Consider the following 22,803-nt stretch of genomic DNA (forward strand, 5'->3'; position numbering starts at 1 on the left):
TTTTACTGTTTTTTTGAACAAACTGCTTTTCTATAGATTCCTGCATGTAATTTTTTTTTCCAATTGCACTGGTCTCAGATTACGCAGGGCCTGAATTAGGATTATAAAATTCTTATTATGTATAGATGCTTGTACGTGTATTTATATGCTAGATAAAATGACATTTTTACATATAGGTACCATAGATAGAGGGGTAGGTGTAGGTAGCAGGTGCTGTGTGTGTGTGTGTGTGTGTGTGTGTGTACCTGGTTGTGTGTGTGTAGCTGCTGGTTTTCTCTCTGGCACTGCTGCAGGGCCTGTCGCTCTGCCTCCAGGGCCTGGGCCAGGTGGGCATTCTCCAGACATTTCTGAGAATACTGCTCAGATAACACCTCCAACTCGCGATGGATCGACTGCAGCTCCTCCCTACACACACACACACACATACACACACACACACACACACACACACACACCTAGTCTTTAGTCTTGAATGGTAACTTTACATATAAGCACATATGTATATCAGAATTACAGATTAATTGGCCAAATATGTTGACACACACAAGGAATTTGGTTCCAGATGTTGGTGTGTCACTAGTACTATATGCAATATACAGATAACAGTATAATAGGCTACTACATACATTTTATACACACATACATATATATATATATATATATATATATATATATATATATATATATATATATATATATATACAACAAAACCTTGTATCCCCAAAACAAGAACTTTACAGGAGAAGGAAAAAACATAGTAGGTAAGCCAATGGAACCAGACTTTTTTCCAAGTAATTTTGGTCGTTTCTTTTGACCCATTCATTATGAAATTTGACACAATGTAAAGGACAACAGGCATTTTCAAAATATGTTAAAAACTGAAAAAACAACAACAGAGATAAGAGGTTTTGTTTATCTGTAAATAATATGCACATTCTCTGTCTGTAAATATATATATATATATATATATATATATATATATATATATATATAAATTTTTTTTAATTGATTTATTTTTTTGCACACACACACAAACATACACTGGCCACTTTATTAGAAACACCTCCCTTACAGGCCCACTATTCGGGTTTATAGCCAACAATCTGTTGCTGTACAGTTTAACAGCCCCCCTTTTCATTATTTAAACAGGACCACCGCAGGACCCCCACTGACTGGACATTATTTGGGTGGTGTGTGTGTGTCTGGGTGTGTACTCACTCATACTGCATGCGCAGCTGTTCGATGTCTGCACTGACTCCACTCAGCTGGGCACGCTGGCTTTTCTCCAGCTCCTCACGATGAGCGTTCTTCATCGCCTCAATCGCTACACACACACACACACACACACACACACACACACAATCAACAACAAAAATAAATTTATTAAAAAAACAGATCTACAAACAGAGTAATCAGCCTTCAGTGCTGTCAGTGTGACTCGAGTCCTCTGAACTCCAGGCTTACTGTCAATCATCTCCTCATAAAGCTTCTTATTCAGTAACTGCTGTGAATCTATGATTCAATTATGATTCTTAACCCTTGTGTGGTGTTGATGTGTGTGTTACTCAGTGGTCTGCTGGACCCTCCACATTATTGTTTTATTAAATCAATACAGTCATAACAATTTATGTAAAAATGCCAGATGTTTAAAATATCACAAGTGTCCAGCGTAGGGTTCTCCTTTAGCAGCTGTGTCCAGTCAGCAGCCTGTCCATGTTGTCTACCCTCACACACACACACACACACAAACACACAAACACACGCACATACACACACAGACACACACACAGACACACACACACTAACAGCAGGCCATGTAGGAGGAGAACAGAGTGAAGGACACAGCACCTCCACACTTTTACTTCCCCGTGGGTTCAGCCCAACACCACACAACGGTTAAGGAAATGATTTAATTTGGGATGTGCAGGTGCTGAGAAATTTCAGGATTGTTTAACTGCATACTGCTAAAAGTCATAATTAATAAAAAACAATTTTAAAATAAAAGACGAGGTGTGTTTCTTTCAAAAATAACTTTTACAATTTTTTTATGATTTATCATGTATATATTTTTAAGTATTTTCATTACAGCTGCTGGCCCTCATTGGCAGCGTGGTGCTAAAACATGAGCGATACCCTTATTTATTCATTATTATATATATTTTTTCATAATTTAAAAACCTCATAGAGTTTTAATGTCCCATGCTTTGAACACACAGGTCTTTTGTTAACCATTACGTCTCTCAGTCGGTGCGTGTTCAGCATGTGTGTCTCAGCAGGTCACGTTCTATTCGCTGTGAATCATCCAAAAAAAATTAAGCAAAGAAAAAATTTGGGCATATAATTTTTGTATGATGTCACAGCGTAAATCACGTATGCTGCTTAAAATTTCAGAACCCCAACTCAAAACATCCCTGATCACATCAGTGACCCATATAATATCCAATTTTTCCACATTTGAACTAAACTTTGTCAATTTAGTTTAATTTATTGCAATTAAAATTCAAGTCAAAATTCAATTCTTTTGGTAAAATTGAGACTTATTTGAATATACAAATATAACTGGAGAGAGTATTTACACAGAAATGGATTATATGCAATGAAAACAAAACACAATTTTGGATTTTAAGATTTTTATTCTGGCCAAAAATAAATGTTAAAAAAATGTATATCCTTATATTAATAAATGATCAATTTCACCATTCCAAAATCGATGCAGTTTGATTGCCCTCTGATTGACCTCCACTATAATGTAGTATTCTGAAAGTGAGGAAGTGAAGTGTGTTTTATAAAGCTGCTATTATAAACTGCTATAACATGTTTATTACCAGCGATAGTGGCATTAGTCTCCTCCTCCAGCAGTCTCTCTCTCTCCTCCAGCAGCTTGTTGATCTCTCGCTGATGCTGACGCTGAAGGTCCTCGATGACCTTCTGATGCGTCTCCTCCATCGCCGCGAAACCCCTCTCACACGTCTCCTACAGACACATACACACACGCAGAGGGACGCACACGTGCACAATCAGCACATTTTATTACAGTGATCCACATGGAATAACCGTGACTGGCTGTGGACGATGGTGAGCATCTCAGGTAAATGCCATGCAGGAGTGAAACACAGCAAGCAGGAGAGAAATGCCCAGGTGAGGGGGGGGGTATACAGGTGAGGGAGAGGGGAAAGAGGAAGGCAATGAATCTCACACTGCAAGGCTTTGTTTACAGTTAGAATATCCTGTTAATGTAAGATCTTATGATCAAAGTTTGGAATATCTGTGTCCGTCTGTGGACATGGTCCAAATCAGAACTACACCATCTGATTACATGAGGTCACTGTTTTATACTCAGGAAACGATCAGATACTTGTTGAAAAATATTTATGTACACAGTCCGATTTGACCTGAGGGAGGATAAAATTAGACTAATCAGAGTAAAAGTGCTGATCATATTTTATACTATATTGCCAAAAGTATGTGGACAACCCTTCTAGTCTTTACTTTAAACTGGCACTGTCATAGGATGCTATGTTTGTCAAGTCAGTTTAGCCGAGCAGCTGCACACAAGCCTAAGATCACTATGCTCAATGCCAAGCGTCGGCTGGAGGGGTGTAAAGCGCCACCACTGGACTCAGGAGCAGTGGAACCGTGTTCTCTGGAGTGATGAATCAGCTGTTTCTCAGGGTTTGGGCTCTCAGTTCCAGTGAAGGGTGATGTTGATGCTACAAAGACATTTTACACAGTGATCTGCTTCCAGCTTTGTGTCAGCAGTTTGGGGAAGAGCCTTTCCTGTTCCAGCATGACTGAGCCCCTGTGCACAAAGCAGCTCCATAAAGACATGGAGTGACCAGTTTGGTGTGGAGGAACTCCAGTGGCCCTCACAGAGCCCTGACCTCAACCCCACTGAACACCTTTGGGATGAACTACAATGGAGATTGTGAGCCAGACCCTCTCGTCCAGCATCAGTGTCTGACCTCACAAATGCTCTTCTGGATGAACTTGCACAAATTTCCAGACACTCTCCAAAATCTTGTGGAAAGCTTCCCAGAGGAGTGGAGGCTGTTACAGCCATAAAGGCGGTCAACTCCATATTAATACCCATGATTTTGGAATGGGACATCCAACAAGCTCATATGGGTGTGATGGTCAGATGTCCACATACTTTTGGCTATATAGTGTATACAGGACACATTCACAAGAAAAAAACTGTTCTGTTTTGCCTTTGAAACTGAAGTGAGATCACTAAAGTGTGAACTTTGTTTGGAGGAATAATTTGTAACCAGAAATTCCAATATAATCACAGTGTCGTACTGCAACACTTAGCATGTTACAAATCATTAATAACTGTAATCATTGCTGAGATCAGGCTGAGATATTATGACAGCATCATAGTATCCCAGCTTAAGATAACAGGGACCTGGGGCAGAAACTTCCCACCTTTAGTCCTGAGTAAAGATCTGATAGGTCAAGATAAGAGTTTGTATTACAGAAGCAAATCTGATCTTAATTTAGGATTCCTATTTTATCTTACAGCCTCTTATCACCAGTTAGGAAATCTTAGCCTAATCGACTGAGGTTGACAACCAATTGTTATGTCTGTTTCCTAGCAACCGATGATCTGTGCACAGTTGAAACATAAACACGTAATCAAAATAACGTTAAAAATGTTAGTTAGCTAGAGAGTTATTAATGTGAAAAAATTTAAACAAAGTGTGATAAACTGTAAGTTGTGAATACTGTGAGAGCGCCCCCTGCTGTTTATCAGAGCATCGCCGCTCCCCAGTTTCAGTCTCCATTTCCCAAACGCTTTAGCCGAGCGCGCTAACATTACTCCTCCTAATAAACAGACACACGTTCAGCTCCGTCTCCTCATTATTCACCACCATCACTGTAATATTTCATCATCAACATTAACACACGAAGGTGATCAGAGGGGCGGTGGAGATCGAGTCTGCAGCGTCTGAGATCTTTAAAACGCAGAGTTAGAAAAGAAAATCATCTCACAGTGAAAGCAGCGTTTTACAGTAGAGATAAATGGAGCTCATTATGCTGGTAGTGAACTATGCTGCTGACACAGCTGCCTAAAAACCATAGAAACGGACCTTAAACAGAAGTGAGGACCCTGTTGGGGTTCATCCTAAAGTTAGGACAGGATTTAGGAGGTTCAGTCTAGTTAGGATGTTTGTGTGATGCTGTTTTCTTATCTGGAGTTAATGATGAGATTATGATGTTAGGAACTGTTATTCTGTAACAGCTGCTGTCCTCAATTCAGTCCAGACTGAAGTCGTAATGGAGACTAAACAGATCAGATGTCAGAGTTAAGGTGTTTCTGTAATACGGCCTCTGATCTTAGATCAGCAGTCTTAGGCAACACTTAGACTGAGTGGTTTCCCATATTTTGCCAGATGTCTAAGACTTTTGCACTTTGTGCAGCGGAACACTGCACGCATAAACATAGCTTTACTATGAGACACATTACACATGAGGTCAACAGTAAAATCGCAGAGTAGTAGAAGACTCTAAGACTGTAATGTTCAGAGTAATAGAAGACAAGAGAGCTATGGCAAGCAACGTGAATAGCAGAGGAGCATGAACCACGCTAGCCACGTTTACATCCAACTATTTGTAGAAAAACAAATTAAAATATACAGTAGAAAGTTTGGTGAAATTTGGTGGGTACACACATTATGAATTAATATAAAACAATTATCAATAATAATGAAATAATTACAGAGCAAGTAGGTTTAGAATCATTAATCAGATTTTGATCATTAAACACAAAGATAGCATTTATCCTCAAACTATGACTCAAAACATTGGGGATAGTGGACTGCAATCCAAAAAATCTGTTTTTTTGTGATATTTAAAAAAAGACATTTATTAACGTGATTGGGAACATGGCTAATGTTACCACTGTACAGTAGTTGTAAGCTCTACTGGAATTAACAGAGGTGCAATAGTTATCTCTTGTAGAGGACATTCTAGTGAGCTTGTGTAATGATTACTTGCTGATTTCAAAAATTTGCACCAATTAATTGGTGACTTTGACAAAATTTTAAATACAATAAACAAACTTGAGGTAATAAACTAATAAACTTGTGTTTTTTCCATCAAAATGATGATTTGTGCAGTATGTACCACAAAAAGTGTAGCTCAATATACTTCTGACAGCTGCAACACGATTGATCAGGATAATTCTACAGGTGATGATGCCACATGAAACATCTACATGTAGGAGAAAGTGTAAAGGTGAACCTTGAGGCTGTCGAAGTCTCTCTGGTATTTTTCTCTCAGGCTGACCACATCTCCATCTGGTGGTTTGTTTTCCAGTTCATCACGCATGGTACTCATCTGCAGCTCCAGCTCTTGCACCCGGTCTCTCAGCAACGACATTGAATCCCTGCTCACCTCTTGTTCAGCCCCCTCCCCTTCTTCCATAGGGCATGCCTCTTGAGCCTCTTCTGTGCAAGGTCGGTGTACATCCTCCTCTATTGTCTCAAATCTCTCCCCTAGAGTGCGGATGGTCTGGCTATAACGGTCATGAAGCTTCTGGATCTCTTCCTGGTGTACGTTTTCAAGCTCCTGTATTCTTCCTCGGAACTCCTGTTCCAGTTTGCAGATATGCTCCTCATGCCTCAGTTCTGCTCCCTCTACCTCTTGCAGCAGGGTTTCGAACTTGCGTTGGGTATCCGTGGCACGTTCCAGCAGGGTCAGCTCGCTGGCAGCTCTTTCCTGCTCTACTTGACCCAGTTCCTCTGCATGCCTCCTCTTGAGCTCCTCTGTCTCTTTGCGGAATGCCTCTTCAAGTTGAGCTAGCTGCTCCCGCTGGTCCTGCAACTCCTGTAGCCGCAGTGCTGCTTCCTCTCGGAGCATTCCGTTTTCCTCTTGTAGGGAGGTCATAGTGTTTGAGAAGCTGAGCTGCTCTTCTTCCAGGCTACTTTGGTAGCGCTGGTGGATGGCTGCAACGTTCTGGGCATGTTCCTGCACCAAGGTGGCCATACTGCGGCCAGTCTCTTGGCAAAACAAGAGTTCCCTCTGGTGGTCAGCTCGCAGCCTACAGGCGACATATGCTACCTGTACCTGTATCAGAGCCTCATGCATGCAGAGAGAGCTGCATGTTAGAATTCCAATATCTCTGTACCCTAAAAGTGCCTGGATTCCCCCTGCAAGTGCAGAGTGGACTGTGCTGCTACCTTCTTCACAGGTCCTCTCAACCTGCTGGGACAAATGGTGGAGAACTTTTGCTTGTCTCTTTAGCTCTGCAATAAGACTATTTCGCCCAGTCTGGAGTGATGTTGTTGATTCAGTATTACTGGACTGCATGGCCTCTGCTAAGTGTCTTTCTACAATTTCTTCAGCGAGAACATGAGCTTCTTCCCTCTCAATAAACTCTTCGTAAGGGGCAAGTTCAGGAGGTGCAGTGTCAGCAAGGGAGGCTTCAGGATCAACACTAAGCTTATTGCTAATATCTTGGGTGACTTTTTCAGTGTTTAAAGCACCAACTGCCTCCCTTAACACTGTATCCCTTTGCTGCAAGGTCTCATTTACCTTGAACAAGTCCCTTTGAAGCTCCTCAAACTTGCCTTGGTAAGTGTGCTTTAGGCTTTGAAGGGAGTATGCAAGTTCAGCATTAATACAGACATTGTGTATGATACTCTGAGCTATAACACTGTCCCCTACTGACTGTACAGTGTCTGACCCGTCACTGAGGGTACATGCTTGTTGGGACAGGTGTTCCTGAAGCTCGTCCACCAGCATACTCTCCAGCATTAGTTTCCTTGCAAGAATGTCAGTGTAAACTATTGAAACACAGCCTTGGTGGCTCTTCTTTATGTTTTCTGCATCTCTGTTTATCTCTCCAAGACTCTGCATTAGATCTGATTTTGGATCCTCAAGAGAGAATGCCATCTTCTCCAAAACAATTCCTTCGAAGGTTAACATTCTGGCAAACAGTTTTATTGTAGATTCATCTATTTGTGATTGTGACTCTATGGTCCTGGAAGCAAGACGGACTTCACTTGAGGCACCAACCTGCCTCATGTGCAAGGTAGCATTAACTAAGTCTTTCTCTATTTCTACTAGCGCATGGACCTGTGCTTCTGCACTACTTTCTTCACCCTGACTGCTGAGAATCTCTGCAACCCTCACTCTGCAGGACTCTACAAAAGCCAGAGCCTTCTTATAATCTATATTGGCAAGACTACCCTGTGAATCTTCGTCCAAGCAGGAGTGGGACTTCCCATCAGGAACATCTTGATCTGGTTCAGCACAGGAATCAGCAATGCGTCCCTCCACAGACGCCCTGTTGCCAGGCTGTCCTTGTTCATTTTGCATCTTTGCAGTGATGTCTCTCAGCTTCTCCTCTGTGTCCTGGAGTTTGGACTCCAGTGCATGGATGATGGACATGAATTTCTCTGTGTCGCTGCAATACTGAAATGAACTGTCACTCACAATGCTGATATCCTGGGTCAAATCTTGGGTGATGTCCCCGTCCCCTGTGAGATTTGAGCTTGTCTCTGGCATGAGGTCCTGACTCATCTCTTGAGTGAGATCCAGAGAAGTGTCATCTATCTGAAACCTCTCTATTCCTTGGGATTGGTGGTATTTTTGGCACTGAATGTTGGAGAAACGGATCCTCTGCCGCTTGGCAAGGGACACTTCTGTCTCTGAGCTGCTTCTTGCAAGAGTTAGTGAGGAGGAGGTGGTAGACAAGGAGACATCACGTTCTGTTTCCTTTTCCAGTGTGTCAAGCACATTGTCCTGAGAGCTGCAGCGTTCCATCCTGAGGTCTGCATATCCCAACCGAAGAGCATCAAGGTGCTGTTCAAGTTCAGCAATCCGATCCTCAGCCACTGCCAACTTCGCCTTCAGCTCTTGTTCTGCTTCACAGGGCTCTACCTCCGTATGCTGCACCTGACTGAGAAGCTCCTCCCTTGCCTGCAGACGGAGTTCGGTCTCTTCAAGGCTGCTCCCCAGAGCAGCCATCTTGACAAAGGCTTCATTGAGGTCCTGCTCTTTCTGTCGCACCAGCTGCTCATACGTCTCCTTTGTCTGCCGCACCTCTTCCTCCTTTTCCCTCAAAACACGGCTGATCTTTGCAAACTCCTCTGAGACGCGCTCATACGAGCTCTCCAAGGAGTAGTAGTCTGTCTCTTCCGTCTTCAGACGCTCCTGCAATTTTCCTACCTCCCTGTCTGCCTCAGCAATTTGATTAACCAGTTCCTGGCAACGGCACATTAGACAATCCCGTTCTTCTTCTAGCCTTCGGACACTCTCCCGCAGGGTCTCCACCATGTCCGTCTGCTCATTCAGCTGTTGTTGCAGACGCAGCACTTCCTCCTTGACTTCTGACCCCACCACCCGCTCCCCACTTCCTCGTAGCAGCATCTCCACTTGTTCTTGTGCCTCCTGCAACTGTTCCTCAACCTCACGCTTCTTCTCCTCTGACTCTGCAAGCCTGCGGGTCAGTCCTTGACGTTCCCGTTCATGTTTTTCTTCCAGGCAGCGTTGCTCCTTTCTCTCCCGTTCTTCCCTTAGAGACTGTGCTTCCTCTGTAGCAATGAGGCGGCCAGTGACCTCAGTGAGTTTCTCCTGCAGCCTCTGCACTTCTTTGCGCTGGTCCCTTTGCAGGGCCTGCTGGCGTTCCAACAGCCTCAGTGCCTGGCTCTTTTCCAGAAGACTAGCTTCTACGTCCCGGAGCCGTTCCTCACTATCACGAAGCTGCGCCCGTAAAGTCGCTTCGTTGGTAGCCCATTCGTCCTCACGCTCACGGCAACGTTCCTGCTCCAACTTCAGTTCACTGCGCATACGAGCCACAGCCTGCTCACTCGCTACAATCTCTGCCATGGCAGATGCTAGCTTTGCCTGCAGGGCCTCTATTTCAGCCTCATGATGGCCGATCACGTCCTGAGCCTCACTGTAGCTCCTCCTCAGGCTGGTGACTTGTTGATTAGCCAGATCGTGCTTCCGTCGCTGAGCTTCCAGCTCTGTCTTCAGATCCTGGTTTAGCTTGGTGAGATGTTGCCATGGCACTTGGTGAGGTGAGGAAGAAGAAGATGAGTCAGATGAAGGCTGTCCTGTGGCACTCTTTAAAAGATCAAGAGGAGAGTCTGATTAGTGGTACTGCTTTTATTTTGCTTTAACCCCAAAAGACATGGAGGCCTCTGTCTCTGGGGCTGCTGCTAGGACGCCCAGGATTTGGTGCATATCTCAACAACTCAAGCTTTCTACTGTGCTTTTTCCACATTACAAGATGGAAACTCGAATCAAGTGTTCAGGACATTGACACAAAAAGGTGAATAATGTGAAGGAAAACAAAAAATTGTGATGCGTGTCAAACAACTAAACCTAAAGATGCAGTGATGCTAAATAGTGTGGATAGCTCACAGCATGAGAGCTACTTAAATGGTGCATGAAAAAAAGAAACAATCTCCCGTGTGTCAATGATGGGGTCGAGAATCGATGGAAAAACAGATAAAAGACAGAATACAAAGATAATTGAGAATAAAAACAATGGGTTGAAAAACGCAAAGCATAGCCCAGACAATCAGAAGCCATGCAAACAAACAAAAAAACACAAATGAGATTAGTGAGAAGATGCAAGAAAAAAACAGACAAAAACGAAAAAGCACAGCTGGAAGCTTGTCTGAAAATTTGCAATATTTATCAACCTTTGTGAAACTAGTATTTCACCCCAACCCCAGTCAGAGCCCAGAGAGAGAGAGACTGACTCCACAGAGGGATTAGTAAACACACATGCTAAAAGCAACACTTTCATGCACAAAACATCAGTCAGTTTAGTCCCTCACACAGAGTCACAACAACCACAAATCTTGCATATTATATACCACATAACAATAAGGCAGAACTGGCAAAATCTTACTGTAAATGATGTCTAAACAGTTGAGGACTTGTCAACGTGGTTTAGGACACAATATAACTTATTGTGAATAAAAAAGAATATGGACGCTAGATATCATTGGCAATTTCTGTTACTTTTATGTATTTAACATATATCTTCAAGATTAACTGTCATTTACATAAAGAAGTAACAGAAATTGCCTCTGTGCACATGAGGGGGAGTTGGCACAGTATCTGTTGTCTCAAGTGTTTGCGTTTTACAATTTACATGAAATTATTCTGTGTCCTAAACCACTGACAAGTCTGCACAACCTTAATAAAGACCGTTTCAACAGGTTCAGAGATGTTTTGAGGATGTATTTACAAAAAAATGCTTAGTTGACTACTGACCTCTAGTGTTTGTTAGCCACATTTGCCTTGTATCTTCAGCGCTAAACTAAAGAAGCTAAATGTGGACTCCATACATGTCTTGGCTGATCAACTACATCTGGGATAAGTGGAAAATTGTGTAAATATGATTTTCCTATAAATCTAATTTTTCATTTTTTTCAAATTGTGTAAACATAATAAATACTCAATGAATGTACATTTGATGATGCATTTATGTTCATCTTTATTGGTGCTGCTGTGCCTATGCCAGGGGTTGCAACCCAAATCTTAAGAAGAGCCATTTTGTCCCATTTCAACAAAAATCTATCCACCTTGGGAGCCACAGCATTTAATGTCCATTTTATTGGAGTAATGTTTTACCATCATGGCTGTAAATATGTCTCAGTATGTGCTAATGTGCTCGTATAGGCAAAAAATATAAGCGAAAACGCGGACTTCATGCTTCTTGGTCGAATTTTTCCATTCCACCTTAATTGGTGCCTGAGGCGCCAGAATGCAACTGCTGCACCATTTAAGGTGGAACAGGAGAATTTGAACAAGAGTCTGGCGAATGAGAATCTGACTTCAGCTTCGCAACTTTTTAGTCAGTTTCTCACTGCAGATTAAACGTATCAGGAAACCAGCTGGAGTGATTATAAACGCAAATAAGTCCATTCGCCTCCAAGTTATTGACGTTTGGCGAAAACTGTTGCAACGATCAGCAGAGCTTTATTTTACTGCAAAAAAGTTCTATTTCAGTTTTACCTAAAAAGCTAATTCTGCTGTGGAGCCGCAACAGGGCAGTAAAAGAGCCGCATGTGGCTTGCCGACCCCTGGCGTATGCTATGAGAGCATCTACTATAGCACGTGTGTTGCGTATACATCAGAGTGTGTACATATACCGCCTGTAATCCACAGCCCGTGTGCTGTGTTACCTGTAACACGTATCCCTCCCGCGCGCTCTGTTCTCGTCCGCGGGCGTCCTGTAGCTGCTCCTGCAGGAGGCTGTTCTGTTCCTGCAGCCTCACCAACTCCCTCTGCGTCTGTCCCAACTGCAAAACAAACACACCACAGCCTCATATTCTGAACTCACAACTACTCTGAACTCACAAGCCAACATAACCAAATGAACACAAGGTCCACCTCAATGATTGGCCAGTTCTAGTCGCAAATAACGCTTCTTCTATTTCTATCACAGATATTGATATGTCAAAAATATAATAGCATGCTATTAATGAACATCTTCTGCACTGCATTCAATCTAATTAATAAGACTAATTATGCATTTTTTTAACAAGACATGCATTTCGTCAGTCTTCTTTACATACATGATAAATAGACATGCATGATATACATGAAAACCATATTTATCACTATTATTTTCATTATTTCCAGATATATAAGATATTTAAATGCTTCAGAAGTATGGAACAGAAAAAACAAAGAGAGTGATTAGGAGCATTAGTGAGGTCAGGTACTGATGTTGGGTGGTCAGTTCTGGGTCACTCCAACTCTTCCCAAAGGTACTGGATGGAGCTCCTTCACTCCAGAGAACTCAGTTCCACACAGCATTGGGCTGTGGAGCTTTACACCCCTCTAGCCCACACTTGCCATTAGGCATAGTGACCTTAGGCTCATGTGCGGCTGCTCCAGAGCTTCATTCTATTGGTCAGTGCTGTTCTATGGAAACTGTGCGGATGCAACTGAACACCTGTGTCAGTAATATGTGCACCTGAAGTAATTAAATTCACTAATTAAAAGAGGTGTCTGGATACTTCTGGACATATAGTGTACATAAAGAACTGAACACATATCTTTCATCTTTTGCCCCTTTGTTGTACAAACCTCTTTGTCCAACATTGCGGCGAGTTCTTGTGGGGGTATCCTGTCTCCAGTGGAGAGGTGGGCGGAGCTGCCGGTGATTGGCACTTGCTTTTCTTCTCTGAGGGGCGTGGTCTCCACTTGATGCCACCTTTGTTCAATTTCCACCTGCACATCAGGGTTCTGACTGGCAGCTTGAGCTCCGGTGGCCACGCCCACACAGGCTGAGCTGTCTACCTCCATCCTTCCGTGATCCTGCGGTACCTCCACAGGGGGCTTACACTGGCCATCAGTTACTGTAGCCCCCGCAACGGCTGTCGAGGGAGGCAGGGAAGACGAAGGATGAAAGCGGCGACGACGATCCTGTCCACGTTTTGTGCGCTCCTCTTCCACCTCCTCTTCCTGCCGAGTCAACTTCCTGTCCGAGGGGGTGGGGCCAGGGATGGAGGCGGGGCCAGGGATGGGGGCGGAGAGAGAAGAGGACGTCTGCGGAGAGGAAGTGCTGGAGACTGGAGAGGAAGCGGACGACGAGATGGAAGAAGGAGAGGAGGCGGAGCTTACATCTAACGTCTCCGCCCTCTCCCTCGGTGGCCCCCCTTTTTCCTGTCCTGGGTGAAACTCTGCCCAGTCAAAGGTTTTGGACCGCCCCTCGCGCCTGCGGTCACGGGCTCGGTTCTTGCGGGGCTCTGGGGGCGGAGCAGAGTCACTTATGACCTCACAAGACCTTTGAACTTCAACTTTAGGGGTGTGTGTAGTGTGGGAGACGTCAGGGGTCGGCTGGGTCAAGTCCAGGGTCGCTCTCGCTTTGGCCTGTTCTTCTGGAAGAGAACTGAGAATGGAAGGGGGCAGTGAAGGGAAACGGAGGGGGGGTGAAGGGGAAGGGGGGGGGGGGGAGGGTGATGGGGGGGGGGTCACATCATCATATTAAAAAAAAACATTAATTCACAGATTTACAGAGAAAAATCAAACGTACACAGTCCTCTGCCTCACTTACTCCAAACAGAGTCAGCTAAGGCAGGTTTGGCGTCTGAAGCTTTGATCTAAGAACCTAATGTAGATAACAAGTAATGAAGGCTGACAGTCAAACGCAAATTTGGTCAGATTACAAATTTTACTGGTTTTCTAGCTGAACCTAAGTAAATAACTCATCCTCTACAGAGAACACTGTAAATATGGCATTTTCTGCTAATTTTAGTGCAGTTTCTATTTTAACATATTTGAAAAAACAAAATCATGACACATTAAATGTGCCCTACATTTTGCACAGTTCGAATGTGTTAACTTCAGTAAATAAACAGTAAGTGTGCATTAAAATGTGAAGAAGTGTGTCTCTGTAGAGGACGTGTTCACTTGTTTACACTAAGAAAATCAACAAAACATAATTTGACCGGGGCGCTGAAACTTTTGCCTATGTCTGTATACCCCACCAATGATTACTGTGCTAAATGTATGACAATCATTACTTGCATGCATAAAAATTAATGATGCACAGAAATTTCAACAACTGAAATTTTTTTAGTCAGAACATGGTCAAATATGCCTCTCTCAGCATTTAATGCCAAAAATTGTTACCACAAAAAAAAGGACTAAATAGGCAACCAAATGTCAAAATCTGAGCTACAGTCAGTTTTAACGGTAGTGAAGATGACAGTGATTAAAAACACTGTTTTATTTCACTCTTCTGTGCCGGATGAGGACACGTTCAAACAGTTTGAGCAGCAGCAGATCAACAGTGAAAATATCAGCCACCTGAAACTACTTCAGTTTCTATGAGGAGCATTAAACAAGATTTATCATCTCTGTTCACGCAGAGAAGATACAACAGCCGAGAACGTCTCCACTACAGGTTTGATAGCAACTGAAAACACAAAATTACGTACAACACAGCAAACAAACAGAAGCAGAAAGACCCTGCCAGCACGCTAGTTTAGTTATTTTGGTGAATCACTAATAAAAATGGACAAAAGCACAGTTTCAAGATGTCATCTGCTACTGTTAGCAGCTACAGCTACTACTGTTATGTTATGAAAAATAGTAGAAGCCGTCTTGACGCCTGAATTTTGTCCTTATTCCAGTGCATGTTTATAGTTAACAGTAGGGGTGCGGGAAAAACTCGATTCTTAGATGCATCGTGATGAGGATGTGAACGATTCTGAATCGATTCACAAATGTTAAAAAACGATTTTCTAAATATTTAATTTATAACGTAATGTTGACGGAACGCAAAAGGTGGAACTGGAAGTGGGTAAGTGCAGCGCCCGGACAGTTTGTGGGGCACATAACAAAAACACTACTGGAGGAGCGAGAAATCCGACCGGCTCCCTCTGCATTAAAGCCAGGTTAGATCAGGAGTCACAACACAAATGATAAGAAGAGCCATTTTGTCCTTTCAACAAAAATCAAACCAGCTTGGGAGCCACAACTAGTCAGTTTTTCCATTTTTGGTTCAGTGTGTCCTAAATTTCGGTTTAGTTTAGTTATTTTGGTGCAAATTTACAAACGACAAAATTGCTGATAAAGAAATACTGAAGAAATTAAGTGTCTTGGATGACCAACCATTGAGGATGTTGGATTTCATGACATTAGCCTACATACTGTAGCAATGTTAGTAAGATTATTGTATATAAACTTTTTAATGTATTGTCAGATTTTTCCATTTTTGGTTCAGTGTGTCCTAAATTTCGGTTTAGTTTAGTTATTTTGGTGAATCACTAATATAAAAGGACAAAAGCACAGTTTCGTCCAGTATGCTTTGTTTGCCTCTTGCACTAGCATGTGTTGTTTCATACACGGAGCGTATCTGGATATACATTGGTTCGAATCCATTTACACTTTTTACTAAAACGCACCAACTAGTGTTACTAGATGAAATCATGTTTTCCCCACATATCAAGCACATCAACACAAGTGTTGTTTCTGCTTTATTTACACACCGGAACTCTGTTTACAAAATCTAGTTAACTTTTTAACTAAGTGTCTGTTGAACGCACTTCTGGTTCAGCCTGCAGCCTAGAGAGTTTCTAGGCTGCTTTCATGGTCAAAACACATGGTGTACCAACAGCTGTTACCATGGAGACTGCGTGGGAGGAGTCTGGTGCACTGACTTTCCATTGGCCGAATGGGCTGTAGGCCGAACTAGAGGTGCGTTTGAGACAGCCAGTCTTTTAGATTAACAGACAAATGCTAATGGTCTGTTACCCCAGAGAACAGCACAAGCCTGGTCTTTTAGTCTTCCGGCTTAAAATCACAGAGTCTGTGACGAGGCAGTGAGCCGACACCCAACGTGAAACTCAGGATATACTGAAAGTTTTATTTCATGAATTCTATATGAGTGTAAAATAAACATTTATCCGCACTCTCACTGAGATGCACTCTCTGTGGTATACACTCCTAAAAACATCTGCAAGAGTTCTTTAGTGAATACAATGGTTCTACATAGAACCATGAACAGTGAAAGAACCATTTGCGTGCTTAAATGGTTCTCTGCATGGTGAAATGTTTTTTCGGAGTGATGGATCGGATTAATGTGTTGTAAATGGTTCTATACAGCCCCAAAAAGGTTCTGCTATTGCGACAATGTCAAGCTTGTAACAATAAAAGAACCCTTTTTGTTGCTACATAGAACCATAGACAACACATTCTCCATCAATGTGAAAAACCATTTCACCATGCAGAGAACTATTTAAGCACGTTCATGGTTCTATACAGAACTATTGTCTTTACTAAAGAACCTTTGAAGAACCATCTTTTTAGGAGTGTAGCTGCACTTTGTACTGTATCTGCTACGTGATGCTGCGTGATGCGTCCGGTGTGCCGCTGCCTTCAGGCTACTACAGTCCACATAATCAGGTCTGTTAGCGATTGCTTAACAGCTCCACACGCTCTGTGGTGTGATGGTTAGCCATGCAGTTAGCACCACGCTAATTGGTGGGGTGTAAGATTACATTAGCTGGAAACTTCAGACACCAAACATGACTTGTCTGATCGTTTACATTTGGGGTTAAGGGCTAAAAGAACTGAGTACATTTGCTTTTTGCTGCCTTTAAAAACAAGAAATGGTACGAGTGACGGATGTCCATAACAACGCGGACACGTCCACACGCGCAGGCACACACTCACGAGCGTACGCTAGTCCAGCAGCAGGGAGGGTATTATGCAAGCCGCGTGAGTGAGGGAGAGGAATGTGTTAAAGCTATTTGCACACCGCAAGGCATGTTGTCTCTGTAAGACCGTGTGTGCCTGTCAGGTCCTAAAGTGGGGGCTTACGCAATGCTACATTCTTAGCCTTAAGAGGAGGAGACATGAGAGAGAGACAGAGAGAGAGACGGCAAGGTGTCTACATCCCAAAAATATCCAGCATTCCTTCAGAGTGGAGAAAGCCACAGAGATGGAACAAACAGGGGTTCAGTATATCCCCACCCCACCACCACCACCATCACCCCATAGTAACTGAACCCAATCTGGAAACGGACCCCCATCTGTCAAAACATCCAAACATCTCTATCCCACCGTCTCTACTTCAGTAAACTCATCATATCTGCTGTTCTTCTGAGGGTCACTGCCCTCGTTAGCACTTCTCCTCATCTTCATGGCCCTTTGGTTCTAGAGCTCTGTTCTGCACACTTAAAAGAAGATGGTTCTTCAAGGACTCTTTGCACTGTTAAAAGGGTTCTTCAGATTGATGAATGTGTTTTATCTTTTTGTGTTATATATTTTTGAAAAGGGTTCTGTATAGCACCAAAAAGGGTTCTTCTTTCTATTGTTACAGGCTTGACATTGTAACAGAAGAACCCTTTTACGATGCAAAGAAACTTTTAATCATGCAAAGGGTTCTTTGAGTGTTGATGCTTCTATATAGAACCATTTCCTTTAATAAAGAACCCTTGAAGAGCATCTTTTTTAAGAGTGTAATGTTCCTGCCCTCAGATTCAGTCAAGGCCTAAGAGATAAAACAACACATGCATGATAGGTTTTGAGGCACATATTTTAGCCCACATACTGTAATAACTTTAGCGAGTTTATTTTAGCTTCACTCATTTGTTGTCGGCTTTTTTTGGTTTTCAGTTGATGAAAATTGGATAAAAATGGACAAAACCAAAGATCACAGCTATAAACAGTTGTAGGAACCTTGCGTTAACATGTGTTTCAGGCATGGATCATATCTGGACGTACTTTGGGTGGATGTCTTTTAGACTTTTCAGGAAAATGCGTCACGAGTGTAACTAGATAAGATCTGATTTTACTTTATCTACTGTAAACATGGTGGCCCACCTGTTCCTACAAGTGCCTGAAAGCTTTGTGCTCTAGCTGCAGTAGTAAGCCCCACTATTCTTCTGGTGGTCACTCCTCACTTTCCTCTCCAAGAGTGTCCTAAATCCTCATGAGCACTTCTCCTGAATGATGCAGAACTTCTCTAAGTTTGGTTCTAAAGCTACGTTCTAATGTCTCTGTACAGATTCCGATTTCAGTCCAGGCTTAAGCAATATAGTAACCCTAATTATTGAAACATTCTTTTAAGGGGATTTTGAGGGACTTTCAATACAATGATTACAAGTTTTGTTCTTCAGTCTGGCATCAGCAGTGAAGGCTTGATATTTGAACAGTTGCTACTACTGTACACTAGGTGGTGATAGTGGTGTACAGAGGTGCAAAAAGGGTAATCGCAAATGATGTAGCCCTTCAGAAATGGACCCCTGAAGTCTTTACTGAAATTATACTGTTTTGTTTAATTCACTAAAGGTAATTTTTATATGGGAGGGTTTTCCCCACTGGGGCCCACAAGATCCTAGTTATGCCGCTGGGTAGCAGGGGGAGCCTTTTACCCTGTAGATGAGGAGTGAGAAGAAGTCCAGCTGTTGGAAAGTTAGCAGAGTTTGCTAATGTTAACTATGTTAAGGTGCCATAGAATGGAAATCCAAACATTCTCAGATTTGGCGTAGCTGAATAAGGACAGTTCGGTACATGGAACTGACACAACGTGAACTTTAAACAGTTTGTCTCCTCCTTCAAACGCAAAACCCACATTTGTAAAAGAGGGTGGTGAAACAGGCCAATTCCAAAATCCTAAACTGTTACGTAACATCAATATTTACACCCCCAAAATGTACATACACCAGCCCACAAACATCAACAGAGCAATAGCAATGAAAATGGAGGCTATGTGCAGAAATGTAGCGTTAAGTGGATGTTGGCAAGGAACTGGACCGTCAGCAGACATGGCTGATGTTCATGTCTAACCAAGGCTGAAACTGGTTTCCTATTCGCCAGCTTCCTAATCAAATGTTCCGTTCCACCGTAAATGCCACAGCTTGTACAGGCACCAGAATGTAACTGTGGCACCATTTAAGGTGGAAGAGAAAATTTGCAAAACAAGCTGGTGAACTTCTGCTCCCACATCTCTAGCAGGAACCCAGACAGCTTTAACTCAGAGCTGTTAGTTTGATCGGCACATTTCACTCAGGACAGTTTCTCAAAGCTTGGACAACATCGAGCAGCTTCGCTCAGCGTTTGACCCTGAAGAGACGGAGGGGAACTTCCACCTTTATTAGCCTGTAAACAGCCCTGCTGTAGGATTTTCTCCACTTTTGACAGTTGAAGCAGATCATCTTAAACTGAAAGCTTCACAAATTTTATGACACGTAGTGTTGAAAGTATCGAGAGTAAAAAGGCTGCTTGAGGATGTTGAGGGTGAGTTTGAAAAAGGGGAGACAAAACAAGGCCACGCCTTCTGCACTGTGGAACCGTTTTGATTTTCTTACATCAGATACTTCTTCATCTTCAAAATGCTATTCAGACCTAAAACTGAACACTAGCAATTGTTTATTATAATTATTAATGTTCATTGATGGTGTTTGTCCATATAATCCAGCCCTACATAAGTTAGTCCCTGTTCCAATGACTGAGTTAGTCTTTCTATGCATGTATATGTGGTGACTAGATGACTGACAGTCTGATGGATGAGAGAATGACCAGCCTTCAGAGACGAACTGCCAGACATCAGTCAACGAGCACCACACTGAGCACACAGCGAGCTGCCAAGCATAGCTAACCGATCATAGACGGCGAAGGAGGAACACTCCCAAAAAGACATCACTCAACAATGACATATCACAGAACAAACACACACACTGGCCTGAGAGTGAGCAAGAGGTTCCAACCTTGGTTTGAGAACAGAGAGTTTGAGAGAGACGTTTTTCCTGTGGCAGGAAAAGAAGAAAAGAGAAAAGATGAAAGAGTTTGGCTAGAGAAGAAGGAAAGAGCAAAAGAAAAACAGCAGCAAGCCATCACTCTGTACTCAACACAGAGAGTTATCTAGCATCAGTTATTTTCAGTGTTGAAATTAAAAGTTAAAATCCTGGAGTGGGAGAAGATGGAAGGGAAGAGCAGCAGAATCAGAGAAGGCAGTATAACGTAGCAGCAGAACAAAACAGACCCTTACTCGTACTCGGTCTTGACTCAAACTCGACCCTTCCACATTCGGTCTTGGCTCAGAGTCAGTTCTTTCCAGATTTGGTCCAGTCTCAAACTGAAACCCTCCAGATCTTGTCTCATCAAACTCAACCCTTTTCAGATTTGGCCTTGTCTCAAACTTAAACCTTCTCAGATCGGGTCCTGTCTCAAACTCAATCCTTCCAGATCTTGTCTCATCAAACTCAACCCTCCCACTAGTTAAGACGCCCCCAGTCACACGATACTACCAGCTCCAGGACAGCACAGGGATCGTCCAAGACCTGTAAAGCACCACCACATCTTTTCGAACTGCGGCTCATGCAACATCACTGGACAGCCGAACGCACTCAGAGGAAAGAGCCAACAGTCAGCTAACAGATGTCTGCGCTAACTAGCCATCCCACCCACCCAGAGAGCCAGGCCAATTGTGCTCTCTTGGACTCCTGGCCATGGATGCATCACCAGGGACGGAACTAGCGTTCTCCTGATGATAAGGCCAGCGCTTAGATGGTTGTGCCACTCGGGAGCCCCAGTTTGGTCAAACTCTACCTTTTCCAGATTTAGTCCTGTCTCAAACTCTAACCTTCTCAGATTTGGTCTTGTCTCAAACTCAACTCTTCCCAGACTCGGTCTAGCCTCAAACTCAACCTTTCTCATATTCAGTTTTGTCTCAAACTCAATCCTTTCCTGATTCAGTCTTGTATCAAGCTCAACTCTTCCCAAATTTGATCTTGTCTCAAACTCAACCTTCCTAGATTTGGTCTTGTCTCTTGGTCTCAGCCTCAAACCTTCTTTGAATCAGCCCTGCCTCAAACTCGTTCCTCTTTCAGATGTTTTCCATCTGATTTGGTTTTGTGTCAGACTCGCCTTTCCCAGATTTGGTCTTGTGTTCGACTTCGCTCTCCTGGACTCTGCCTTGTTTCTGACAGACCCTTCCCGGACTCTGTCTTGTCTTCGTCTTGTCCCAGACCTTTCTGATCTCCATCTAGTCTTGAACCATTCCAGGACTTCACGCTTTTGCTCTCTGTTTTGTCTCAGACTCAACCCTTCAAAGACCTGGACGTCACTTGGACTCAACCATTCCCAGACTGTGACTTGTCTCACACTTGACCCATCCCGAACTTCACCCTTTCTGGTCTCTGTCTCAACCCTTTCTAGTCTTGGTCTTTTCTCAGACCCAACCCTTTCTGGATTTTCTTGGACTTGACCATTTCTGGCTTTGGCCTTGTCTTGAATTTGACTCTTTCTGGTCTCGGTCTTGCCTCAGATTCAACTCTTTCTGAGCTCTGTCTTGTTTCAAACTTGACCAGATATAGTCTTGTCTTTGACTCAACCCTTATGGACTGTGACTTACATGTAGTGTTATTAGGGCCATTATTCACTCTGAAACAATACATACATGTGCACTATATTTATTTGCACACTCGCCTCAGTGAAGAGGTAAATGTCCTGTACAGCCATACTTTACTGTCTCTGCCTATTTCATGTACCACTGCACTCCTCAGCTCCATGTACAAAGATTGAGGCAGAGAGGGATTGAGATGGGAAACATACCGAGTGACGTCGGGCGTGATGGTGGGACGCACACTCTTCATTATGGCCTGGATCCAGTTTCTCCTTATGCCAGAGGTCATAGCAGACAGGGTGAACAATCCCTCCTTACTCTGAGAGATAGATAGAGAGAGAGAGAGAGAGAGAGAGAGAGACAGAGAAGAGGAAAGAGAAAAGAGAATAGAAGGAGAAAAGAGAAAAGAGAGAAAAAGAAAGAAAGACAGCACGAGAGGTAAAGGGAAAGGAAAGAGACAGAATGAAAAGAAAGAGAAACAAAGAAAAATGAAAAGAGAAAAAGGATGAAAAAGGAAAAGAAAAAAGAGAAAGCATGAAAGGTAGGAAGAAAAGAGAAAACAGAGGAAGAGAGATGAAAGAGAAGAGAGGAGAGACAAAGAAGATACACAATTAAAGAGATGACCACATTCAACACTGAAAGGTCAAACTCGTGTCTTTGACAGCTCTTTTGTTTTGGTCAGTGCAGCTGAGAGTGCAGGTCAGACAGCGGTCTTGTGGCTAGACTCCTCGGGTCACGTCTCTCACATGCATTCCCAGAATTCACTTCACCCCTCACACTCTCAGGGCTAAACTCGGCAAGGCCATGATGTCACACCTGGCCAATCACGGGGTCACTCACTACACATGAAGTCACCCTGGACCAATCGGTATACATACTTGTGCTAAACCTGTGTTAAACACAGCAACACAGACTGAGCTTTTTGTCACTTGTTTGTTTGTTTTTAAATTAGACTGTTTTTAAATTAGACT

At 43.0% G+C, this 22,803-nt stretch overlaps 1 protein-coding gene across 3 annotated transcripts in view; it reads right to left on the minus strand.

The window, feature by feature from the left end:
- The window catches only part of si:ch73-103b11.2 (early endosome antigen 1), a 73,803-nt gene that overhangs the window by 10,219 nt on the left and 40,781 nt on the right, over window positions 1-22,803 (minus strand). For 2 of the 3 annotated variants that reach the window (XM_036561430.1, XM_036561432.1), the window contains 8 exons: window positions 22,042-22,151; window positions 20,196-20,234; window positions 13,063-13,867; window positions 12,153-12,269; window positions 6,244-10,074; window positions 2,826-2,973; window positions 1,219-1,324; window positions 246-405 (listed from right to left, as the gene is read on the minus strand). In XM_036561430.1, the coding sequence (XP_036417323.1) occupies window positions 246-405; window positions 1,219-1,324; window positions 2,826-2,973; window positions 6,244-10,074; window positions 12,153-12,269; window positions 13,063-13,867; window positions 20,196-20,234; window positions 22,042-22,151 (5,316 nt within the window). The remainder of the gene's footprint in view (window positions 1-245; window positions 406-1,218; window positions 1,325-2,825; window positions 2,974-6,243; window positions 10,075-12,152; window positions 12,270-13,062; window positions 13,868-20,195; window positions 20,235-22,041; window positions 22,152-22,803) is intronic. The other variant, XM_036561431.1, reaches the window with a different exon arrangement.

The sequence above is a fragment of the Colossoma macropomum genome, unplaced genomic scaffold, assembly GCF_904425465.1.
Source record: "Colossoma macropomum unplaced genomic scaffold, Colossoma_macropomum, whole genome shotgun sequence".
Lineage (NCBI taxonomy): Eukaryota > Metazoa > Chordata > Actinopteri > Characiformes > Serrasalmidae > Colossoma > Colossoma macropomum.